An 11,894-nucleotide genomic window follows, 5' to 3' on the forward strand; every position below is an offset into this window, starting at 1 on the left:
TCATACTTTGATCAAGATTTTCATTTTGAGAGAAAGTGAGGGAGGGATTTTAATGTGTTTTGATGTATAGTGTTGATCTAGTGTAGGGATAGCAATTACCTTGGCTAACCGAGCCTTCATAGTGCACCCACAATATTAAACAAAGGATTGAAGAAAGAATGATCTGGGAAATGAAAATCCCCATGGGTGAAACTAAACTCGTGGGTACAGGAGAAGATCCGCGCATCTCAGAGGGAATCCGCTCGTCTTGGAAGTGATCCGAGCATCCTGGCTGCTAACACGCTCGTCTTGGGAGAGCTGAAATTGAAAATTCCAGTATGTTTAAAAATCTGAGCAAACTGCATAGGAGACGCCCGTATCAGTCCAGAAGACGCTCGTCTCGGGAACAATCTGCGCGTCATGGCTGCTTCAAAAGTTTAAGTTCCTTGCTGTTTAAAAATTCGAGCGTACCCACTTGAAGACGAGCGTCTTCAGCAAAATCTGCCCGTCCCCTGAAGAATCCGCGCGTCTCAGCACGGGTTAGAAATTACAAAGCTTACTGACTGAGGATCCGAGCGTCCCCAGCCCAAGACGCCCGTCTCCTGCAGCTAAAAGGCTATAACACGGGATTAAAATCTCCTCATCCCCAATTCATTTCTTTCTTTCAAAACATAAACACACACCTTTCTCCCTCAAAACCCTCAATCCCCTCATCAACAAAACACAAATTCCTCAAACAAATTCACCCAAATCAAACCCAAACTTCCTAAAATCACAATCAAATTACTCCTTCGTCAACAAAACACCAACCAAACACCAAAATCCTCAAAAATTGAATCGATTTTCTAGGGTTTCAAGGCAATTTCAAAAATCCCAAAATCGATTAGGGACTAATTGAAGCTTGAGGAGACTAGAAGCATTCAAGCTTGGTTTGTTGATACAATCTTGACAAGGAGAACATGGCAAGAACAACAGGTGGAAACAAGGCACCCACAACATCAAATCTTTCCAAAAGGCAACAAGCTCTTTTAGCCTCAAAGGCTATGGTAGTTCATCAAGCAAGGGTGGAGATTCAAGAAGTTGCTACTCCTATGGTGGAAGCTACTCCTACTCCGGTCATTGAACAATTGCAAGATTATATGGAGGTAACTTTCACAAACGATTCTCATAGGAAAGCATTTGTATCCCTTACTAGGAAGACAATTTTGCCTACCAAATTTATATGTCAAGATGCTTTAGCCAAATTGGGTGTTCTTGAGAGGACTAAGAATTTTTTCGAGTCTATGAAGTTGAAAACACTCTTTGATATGCAAGAATTGACTTACCCCTCCCTTACCATGAAGTTTATAAGCTCTTTTAAAGTCACTAAGGTAGAGACTCGGAAAAATGTTGAATTCCGCCTAGAAAACAAGGATAGAAAAATGTCTTTGGATGAGTTTGGCAAGGTGTTTGGCCTTAAAGACCATTCTCCTTATGTGAAGAAGCCTTCGAAATATGATCCCGCACCTATATGGAAAGCAATCACCTGGAGAAAATTTGAATCCTTCCATGATTGTCATGTTCTTTATGCCCACCATCCGGGCATAAGAGTGTGGCATAAAGTTGTGGGCAACACTTTAATTACAAGAAAGGGCACTAATAATTTTACCGAGCTCGACTTTATCTACCTTGAATCGACCATGAATGTCAACAAAAAGTTCACCAATGAATACAACATATTTCAACTCTTACTTGAACGGTGGCTTACAATTGACCATGGTAAAGATAGAGCAGCTTTTATTGTGAATGGAGGATTAGTAACATGGTTAGCCAAACACTTTAACCCGGATTTCAACAAAGACAAGACATACACACCGGTTAAAGGAGGCAACCTTCTTGATATGGCCACTATGATCAACAAGTTTCATTGGGTCAAGAATGATAATCTTGACAACAAGTATGAGTGGCTCACTAAAGAAGCTAGGTCCTTCATCTTGCCCATCAAGATATGTCGTCTCAATGTCCGAAGTGCAAACTACCTTCTTCCCGTCTCCGATGAAGCCGAGATGATTATGAAACAACATAGGGAATCTAATGCCAGGCCCTCCTCCTCCTCTATTGTGACTCCACCTTATCCATTTGCCTACCGTGAATTCACACCAATTGGCACTAATGTTGTGGTAGGTAACGACTACTTGACCCAATTGATGCAACATATGCATAAGGAAGCTCATGAAGACCGGGTCAATGCTTACCGGGCTCAATATCTGCCCCTCCTACACTTAGCTAGGCAAGGACTCCTTGATCCATCATGTCCTTTGCCTAGTTGAGTGGATAGGGAAGTGTTCTTCCCAAATGCTCCTAGAGATGCCACCTTGGATAGTAAAGTTGCTAAGGGGAAGGAGATTGTTGTTGAGAGCGGAGAAGGTAGTGACTCTTGTCATGAGGAAGAAGAAGAAGAAGTGCAAAGCTCAAGTGAAGATGAAAATGGTGAAGCCTCCGGGTCCATGGAGGTAGGTGATGATGATGAGGAAGTTTATGAGGAAGATGATGATAGTGATGAAGATGTCGCCATGAGCGACAATTGAGGATTGACAAGCTTTTTGGAGGATGCCACAATCCATTGTGAGTTTCCTACACCTCCTCTAGCTTTATTTATTTCTCTTATTCTTTTCTTGATCATTTTTTTTGAGTCCTAGCAACACTTAGAGGACTCCCACCCCGGTCTCATTGAGGTGTCTCATATTGTTCCCACTTGTACAATCCTAAATGACAATTAGTTTCATGCATTGCATACTTGTGCATGAACTTTCCTATTTTTGACATTAGAAATAGTGTCTTACTTGGTTTAGGGAAGTTCAAGCACACGCGTTGGGAGTTAATCTAAATTAGCTCTCAAACCAATAAATTAATGCATCATATAGTGTAGTATAGAATGCATCACTTGTGTATTTGTCATGTAGCTTGCATAGTAGTGTAGAAATCATGCATTCTCATTTAGCTTGCATAATTTCCTATCGTATTGGCCATTGAGGACAATGCCCATACTAGTGTGGGGATGGGAAATTCTAACTTGACTTTTAAATCAAAAAATGATAAAAATTGAATAATTTTTAAAAATACAAAAACATGTCTTTTTATTTCGTAAACATAAAACCATAAAAATTTGAAAAATTGAAAAACCAAAAACATGATCATTCCTTTATGATGGGTGATGTCGTCGGGTCCCATCCAATCAAACACATTTATAATACTCAACAAACAACTAGTTAGTGGTAAGTCGAGGTCGATCCATGGGACGGTGTGCTTTGGGTTCTAAGTCTATCTATCTCAATTTATGCTAGTGTCACGATTTGGTTGGAATTGTAGTTGTGTTCTAGACTAATGCGAGCAATAAAATATAACAAGTAATGAAATGAAGGACGTAAACAAATGATTAAAAGTGCTAGGATATCATGGGGTCATAGGGGATTCATGGTGTTGATCATACAAACATGTTTACAATTATAAGCAAGCAATTAATGGTGTGAAGGAACCGAGTTGGTTTATATCTTACGGTTCTTAGGAAGGGTTGGGTCCCGGAGCCGAATCGATTAGATTGTACAACACCTACAAGTCGACTTACTTTCCTCCTAATCAACTTCTATGCATGGTCTAACAAGACTCGAGTTGGTTTATATCTTACAAGTCAAGTTGAATAGATAAGAGATGGTTGTAAATGCAAGGATTCATAGGCTTAGCATTTCATCAAACATAACATGTGCATAAAGTTGACATCACAACAAGCAAGCAAATTAATTATGAAAACATATTAGATTAAGCACCCATCAATCCCATGTTGCTTTCCCCTAATTACCCACTAATCCGAGCTAAAAGACTACTCACTCATTATCATGGGAAACATGTCATTAATGGTGTCAATCATCACAACAAGTATAAACATGATAATAGAATGAAGAAGTGAACAATAAAGATTAAAGAGTAAAGGAATTATACCAAACTTGAGATGATCCAAATAATAAAGCAAAGAATAATAGAAGAAACTTGATTGATTGATGAAGGGTTGTAAATCCTCCAATAATAACCCAATAATCTTCAATTACCCAATAATAAACTTGAATAATAAACTTTAATAATAATTAAGGAGAGATTAATGTGAGATTTGTGGAAAGATTTTGATTAATCTATTCTAATCTACTCCTAATTTAATCTAAGAGAATTTCCTACTAAGAGAGCTTGGTGAGATCTTCCACACACCCCCTCTTGATTATTACAAATGGGATATTTATAGTAGGGATTCATTAGGTTAACTAAGGCTAAATTAGTAATTACACTTTTGAGTTTAGAGCAGGGAAACACCGGTATCTTTGGAAGGATAAGCATCTTTCACGGAGAAAGGAAAAAGGCGAAAGTTGCTGTAAGGGAATCCGGGTGTCCAAGGAGGAAGACGGGCGGATTGCTGAGGTGGTGCCCGGGCGTCTTCGTGGGAATCCGCTCGGATTCTTTGGAGGAATCTGGGCGTCTTGTGGGTGGGACGCACGGGTTGTAAGTGCAGGACGGGCGTCTTCGTGGGAATCCGCTCGTCTTCTAAGACAGCATCCTATTTCTTCACTTCCTTTTTATTCTCGTGGGATTGGTCTTTAGTTCTTGTTTCCTCTTCATACTAGTCTGTCAAATATCGTCAAATAGCTTCCGAATGTGCACGAAAGACGGGAATTTCCGCCTAATTATCTTCTTTCCCACAAAACATACGAAATGAACTAGGAAAGCAAATAGGAAGGTTTTGACGGATAAAATGGCCATAGAATGTTATAATAGTATGCAAAATAGGCTCAATTAGGGGACTAAATGTGCTCAAATAATGGTCACATCAAATATCCCCAAACCGAACCTTTACTTGTCCCGAGTAAAGAGGTGACTAAAACTAGACCTTTATTTAAACTATCCTACTAATATAACCGATGTGAGACAATTAGCGGGTCTCACTCCGCCCCTTCAACTCACAACAAGACAACCATGAGGTAGGATGCCTTCTTGCAAGGCAAGGTGGGTCTTGCCAAAATGGCGACACATCCAAACATTAAGCACACAAAATCAAATAATGGATGCATCTACAAAAGAATAGCCACTTCCTCATCAAGTGGCGGAGTCAACTAAAAAGGAACAAATTTAAGAGCATATATTCCGTCACAAATACTAGTTCAACAAATTACTAAGGCTAAGAGGATGGCACTAAATCACCTCCAAATGGTGTTAAACTAGACTACTTTTGTCCTCAATTTCCAAATGCTTTCGTCAAGAGCGATCGGATGGTATGGAATGATGATCCCTATGATGCTAGTAGCATATGACATGACAAGTCTCGAATTCTCTACAAAAGTAAAGGTCATGGATCGTCCCAAGCTAGACAAAGTGGCTTGACAAAAAGGCTTTTTTGGAATGAAATGCTCAAATCGTTATAAAAATGGGTGGATATGACTAGTATTCAAAAACTGACCTCATTCAACTTTCACATTTCAAAAATTAGAGATGGGGTTTGTCCCTTCCGTGCTAATGTCCTTTGCTTTCGCCAATCGCTTATTAGGCAACCGGTTAACCTCTAGACAATAGCTTTTCGGGGTGATAGTCACTCTGTCTCTGGGCGGTTGAATTAACAACCGTGTGGGGGCCCAATTCAATGGATCCCTCTCCAAAGCACATCGAAGTGGTACGCCTCCATCAAAACGACTAAAATTTCTCAACATTTCAACATTTCATAACATTTGAGGTTTTCTTAGCAATAAATTGTTTCCACATAACAAAATCTTTGAAATGAGCACTTCAAACTTATTGATAGAAAGTATTTTTGGGTTGCCTTACCACAAGGTCAATCAAGGTCACCTAGACAAGTTAATGAAGTAAAACGAGAGTGTGGTCCTTAATCAGCCCAAAATAGGCCAAAAAACGCAGCAAAAACGACAACAATTGCAAGGAAATTTAAGACCTTTTCAAATGACCCAAAATTAACATTAAAAGAGACCTAAAACCGGGCTAGGGATAGGACGGTCCCGGAAACCGTTTGGGTTATCATCACCCTCACATTAGCATGAGCAAATGAGAAAGGGATGAAGAACCACGACCCAAAAACAACAAACCCAACATACGACACAAAACAGGAACAAATTGTTAAATCGAACAGTCGTACGGACTGTTTAAACTTCGTTGAAACAGGCTGTTTTTGTGTATTTGTATTGTTTCGGTTTTGGGTTGTTTTGTGAGGATTTATTTGAACATAAAATGAAAGATTAAAGGAAACATTTCACTATGAGCCCGGTTTTGCATTCAACAAAACCCGTTTGATGGGCGTGAAATGAACAATAAAAACATCTCACTATGAGCCCGGTTTTGCATTCAACAAATACCGTTTGATGGGCATGAGATGAACAAGATTTGACCTAAACGAGATCACAAAGCAAGTTTAGGCCTAGGAGTAGTTTTGCCCGAGATCACGAAGCAAGGGCTCAACTCCGCTCCGAAGCACTAAGCAAATGGAGGTTCTCTCGCACTAAGCAAAGATGGGATTGTCCAAGCACTAAGCAAAGGACTTAAGGGTTTTCAAAACCTCTCATATTTTCATTCTCAAAAATCTGATTTTTACAATGGGATAAAAGCTCTTTAAATAGAGGCTTAAGTTGCATCTTGGCCATACATTTAACATTAAATCCTAAGGCCATAAATTAAAGAGAAACAACTAAATCCTAGCCATCTATCTAAGACTTAATCTAAAGGCTACAAATTAAAGAGGAACAAAACAAAAGATACAAAGTTGACAAAATAAAAAGAACAAGGCTAAATGGACAGCTCCTTGGACTGTTAAAAACCGTGACAAAGGGCTGACATATTGATGCATAAAGTTCCTTCCTTGCTTGGCATTTTGTTTGTACAAAAAGGGGACCATTTGATGTCGCTTTCCAATGGAATCTTTGCAATTTGTGCTCATCTTTTCTTCTTGGAAACCGGCTGTTTTGGCTCAAAAATCTCGGTTGCCACATTTGCTTCAGTTAACCAAGTCCACATCGCATCACGGGGTTGGAATAGGTGACTCACATGCAAACCCTTGACTAGGCTTTGGGTCATGGGTCAAAAGACACTAGTATGACACAATCTAGGGTGTTTTACAACCATTCTAGTAGGCAAAGTCTTAAGTTGAAAAAGCATTTGTAATGGCTTAGTTGCTCTTGTCAAAGTTCCCAATTAGGCACTTTTCAAAAAATTTCATCTAAATGCAACTATATGCCATGATGCAACTATTATATACATCCTAATGCAAGTGATTCTACCAACTAATATGACATATAAACTAAATGCAAGTCCTAAGTTCACATTGTTATACCGCATCAATCAAAATAAAGCAACATAGTCATTAACATAAAGAGGAAAAAGGAGATTGGAAAGATCATACCATGCGGTCTTCAATATCCTCATGTCTCGGATGTGGCGTAGTCGATCAATGTGAACACAATTTATACAAATAATGTATACAAGACTATACTACAAAGGAAATGAACATGTTTTTGGTTTTTCAATTTTTCAAATTTTTATAGTTTTTGATTTTATGAAATAAAATGACATGTTTTTGTGATTTTTCGAAATTTTTCAATTTTTAAGCATTTTTGGAATATAAATTCCCATCCCCCACTTTATTTTGGACATTGTCCTCAATGTACATGTAGGAGTAGGAATAAAAAGGAAAACATGTTTTTGGATTTTTGATTTTTTGAAATAAAGTACAAATGCAATGATATGATATGAATGAATGCATGCTCTAACTAAATGCAATTCTATATGACATATGTAACAAATGAATGCAATCTAAACTATACTATATGATGCATGATTTCTATTAAACTATGGTCACTTATGATCAAACCTCCCCAAACCGATTTAAACACTATTTCTAGTGTAGAAATGAATAGGTTTGGCCATTAGTAACTATGCATGAATTCTAATCTATATGCAACTATCTACATGAATCATGTGAGATATATTACAATGCAAACTAATCTAAATGAACTAACTAATGCAAATGCCATATGAAATATAATACAAATGCATGCGAAAACTATACTAAGTGCAATGTATATACAAAAGAGAGAGGGAGAGAGGGGTATCATACAAATGGAGGTGGTGATGTAGGCCTCTTTCACTCGTCATCATCCTCATCACGTTGGGAATATCCATACCGGTGAGAACTCCCGGCTTGGTCATATCCCCCTTGTTGGCCCCAATACCCTCCTTGGTCAAATTCTCCTCCTTGACCCGAGTACCCTCCACCTTGGCTAGAATGCCCTCCGCCGTCGCGATCCCAAGCTTGGTTCCCTTGATTAGGGAACAAGTGTTGTGGTTGTGCCCAAGAGGGCTTAGGACCATTGGGGTCAACATACCCTTGTTGAGCCATGTTATAGTATTGGGGATAAAGGGCCAAGTAGTTGTCGACCCTCCCTTCATGTACCACGAGGTCCACTCTATTTATGAGCGCCATCAAATCGTTAATGCTCGGGGTATTGGGGATTGCCGGCTCAAATTCGGTATATGGGGTAGGGTATGGTGGGATAGGCACATAGGAAGGTGGGCGAATAGGCCTTCTTAGTGCTCCACGAGGTATTTGGCGGGGCGGCTCCTCCCTTTGTGGGGGATTGTCAAGAATTTGGATATCAAGGAGGTAGCTTGGTGGAGGCGAATATGGGCTCAATCTTGGGTCAATGCCCGGTATCTTCCAACCCTCAAGGATGATCGAGGTGCATCCTTTGGTATACCATTCTACACTCCCTTCTTGAGTGTAGTTGCACCACCGGTGATGGTTGAAGACGGTGTGCTCATCAATCAAAGTCCTCCCCTCAAGAGGAGTATAGGTCCTACGGGCATTGAACCCGGGGCAAAGGTAGTTGGCCAAAATAGTAATTAGACCTCCCATCACGAAGGTCTTGAGTTGGGTGGTCCCTTGAGCAAAATCATGAAACCTAGTAAGTATCTCAAGGGGCGTGTTGAAGTTATAGCGCCTAGCTTACATTTTCGCAGTTTCTTCAGCAATGGCGAGAAATCGTCGAAATGTAAATAATACTAATACTCCACAAAAACACAAAAATAATAGTACATCAACTAATAAACACAAAACTAATAGTAATACGATACATATTACAGAGTTACGAGAGATTGTTGCTACTGCGAGTGCAGCTGAAAGTTCTAAGGCAGCGGAACTTCGATCGTTCAATCTGAGCAAGGAGGTGAACGAGGTTCCGGAAATCAATATTACGCCTGAAACGGAGTGGGAAACAGTTGGCGCGAAAACAGGAGTACCATTGGAACAACCTCGTGTTAAAATTGAAACAGGGGATGTCCAAGGTGAGCTTGAATTTTGGTCTTCGTCAGTATTCTGCTTTGTTTTGGGTGCTAATCCGCCTAATCATGTTATGGATGGATATGTGAGACGAGTATGGAAGGATTTATCAATTGACAAAGTTGCTTTTCAATACAATGGTGTATGTATTGTTAGGTTTGCTAAACAAGAGGATAAGGATAAGGTACTTCAATCTGAGCAGTTGTTTTTTGATAATAAACCTTTTATTATTAGAGATTGGCAACCGGATGTGAAGTGTGTGAAGGATAAGCCTGATTTGGTGAGAATTTGGGTGAGATTGTATAACTTGGATCTTAAATTTTGGGGGAAAGCTTTACCTAAGATTGTTAGCATGATAGGTATTCCTATCAATCCTGATCGTGCTACTGAGAAGAAGGAATACTTGGAATATGCTAGATTCCTGGTGGAAGTGAGAATGGGACATAACTTGCCTGATATGATAGAATTCATTGATGATAAAGATGTAATACAGAAGCAGGAGGTTTCTTATGAATGGAAGCCCCTTGTGTGCTCTCAATGTACTGGAATTGGTCATGATGCAGCTATGTGTAGGAAGCGTGCAGCTGAGGTTCGTAAGAAGCCTGCTCAGAAAGTTTGGAGGCCTAAAGTTCAGGCTCCTGTGCAACCAATTGTGAAACCAGTTGTGCAACCAGCAGTAGTTCCTGTGCAGGTTGTTGAGTCTGTGCAGGAACCAGTGGTGTTGCCACAGGTTACTCCTCCTGAGATGATTACCCCCATCCCTTTCAAAAGCAAGGAAATGGCTTCACCAGCTAGTTTGGTCCATCGCCTGTCTAGATTTGGGAGGGGGAACAGCCAGGGAGGCCCTACAGTGTTAGAAGTTGTTCAGCAATCTCTGAGGCAAAGTCTATTAAATAGTATGGGGAAGGGAAGAACACCAATTATTCAAAATGGTTAATATAGGTTTTTGGAATGTTAGAGGTATTAATAAATGGAATAAGCAAGGTGATATAAGAAGATTCTTGCATATTAATAAAATTGGCCTGTTTGGTTTGGTAGAAACTAGGGTCAAAATAAAGAATAAAGCTAGAATTCAGGATGGGTTTGGTAGGCCCTGGCAAATAATTGATAATAGTGAGATTAGGGATAGTGGGAGAATATGGTTGCTGTGGGATACTACTCAGGTTTTGGTTCACTGCATTAAGAAGGATTTGCAGGTCATACATGCTCAGGTTACTAATTTGGTGACTGGATTTGTATGGACCTGCTCGTTGGTGTATGGGTGTAATGCAGACTCTGATAGAGTTGCTCTTTGGGAATCTCTGATAAATATGAACAGTAATATCACTGGTCCTTGGCTGGTAATGGGAGATTTCAATAATGTTTTGTTTATGGATGAACGAATTGGGTCTCAGGTGACTGATGCTGAGGTTAAGGGATTTCAGAATTGTGTGGATGTGTGTGGATTGTATGATTTAGTCTCTACTGGTGCCTACTTCACCTGGAACAATAAACAACAAGGTGATGCTAGGGTATTTAGTAGGATTGATAGGGTTTTGGCCAATGATGAGTGGATCCTAACTGGTCCTACTGGGTCTGTTACTTTTTTACCTGAGGGACTTTATGATCATAGCCCTTGCTTGATTGAGCTAGGTGCTGATATTGACAGAAGAAAGGGTAATTTCAAGTATTTTAATATGTGGGGGAAGCCTACTGAGTTTAAAAGTATTGTCAATGATGTTTGGAGACAATCTATTGCTGGTTGCTGTATGTTTCAGGTGGTCAAAAAACTTAAGGCTCTGAAACATCCTTTGAAAAAATTGAATAATAGTAGGTATGGGGATATTGAGAATTCTGCTTTGGTTGCTAAAATGCTGCTGGAAACTATTCAGAAGCAGTTACATAATGATCCCAGGAATGTGCTACTTCAAGATGAGGAGAGAATAGCTGCTGAGTCTTATAAACAGCTTGATGCTGCCAGGCTCCTTTTCTTAGCTCAAAAGGCCAAAGCTCAGTGGGTCAATTTTGCTGATGATAACACTAGGTACTTTCACAGTACCATTAAAGCACGACGTGCCCAAAATAAGGTCCTCAGGATTCATGATATGAATGGGGTGAACTGTACTGAGGTTAATGCCATTGAACATGCTTTTGTTGAGTACTATCAGGCTTTGCTGGGTAGTTCTACAAAAGTTACTCCTGTTTGTAGAGCTGTTGTTAAACATGGTAAGGTTGTGAGTTCTGAGCATGCCAGGGGAATGGTTAAGCGGTGTTTCTGGCGATGAGATTAGGAAGCTCTCTTCTCTATTCCGGTGGAGAAAGCTCCTGGTCCGGACGGGTATTTCTTTGGGTTTTTCAGGGATGCTTATGACATTATTGGAGGTGATGTGATTAATCTTTGTTAAAGAATTTTTACTCTTTGGTAAATCATTACAACAAGTTAATGCCACAGTGCTCACCCTTATCCCAAAAATGGATTGCCCTTCCTCAGTCCATGATTTTCGTCCCATTGCTTGTTGTAATGTCATATACAAATGCATTTCCAAAATCATTTGTAGTAGGCTTTCTGGAGCTCTGATGG

At 39.8% G+C, this 11,894-nt stretch overlaps 1 protein-coding gene across 1 annotated transcript; it reads left to right on the forward strand.

Annotated features, from left to right (window-relative positions):
• The first annotated feature begins 9,026 nt into the window (after positions 1–9,026).
• LOC141589901 (uncharacterized) lies at positions 9,027–11,598 on the forward strand. Its single transcript, XM_074410522.1, has 2 exons — positions 9,027–10,266; positions 10,373–11,598. The coding sequence occupies exons 1-2, from the start codon at positions 9,027–9,029 to the stop codon at positions 11,596–11,598; spliced, it is 2,466 nt and encodes an 821-aa protein (XP_074266623.1).
• Positions 11,599–11,894: the final 296 nt, after the last annotated feature.

The sequence above is a fragment of the Silene latifolia genome, chromosome 7 (genome assembly GCF_048544455.1).
Source record: "Silene latifolia isolate original U9 population chromosome 7, ASM4854445v1, whole genome shotgun sequence".
In the NCBI taxonomy this organism is placed as follows: Eukaryota; Viridiplantae; Streptophyta; class Magnoliopsida; order Caryophyllales; family Caryophyllaceae; genus Silene; species Silene latifolia.

Coding starts and splice junctions, on each gene's coding strand:
- LOC141589901 (XM_074410522.1), top strand. CDS start 9,027: ATGGCGAGAAATCGTCGAAATGTAAATAATACTAATACTCCACAAAAA. Junction 10,267..10,372: donor AACACCAATTATTCAAAATG/GTTAATATAGGT, acceptor TTGGTTTGGTAG/AAACTAGGGTCAAAATAAAG.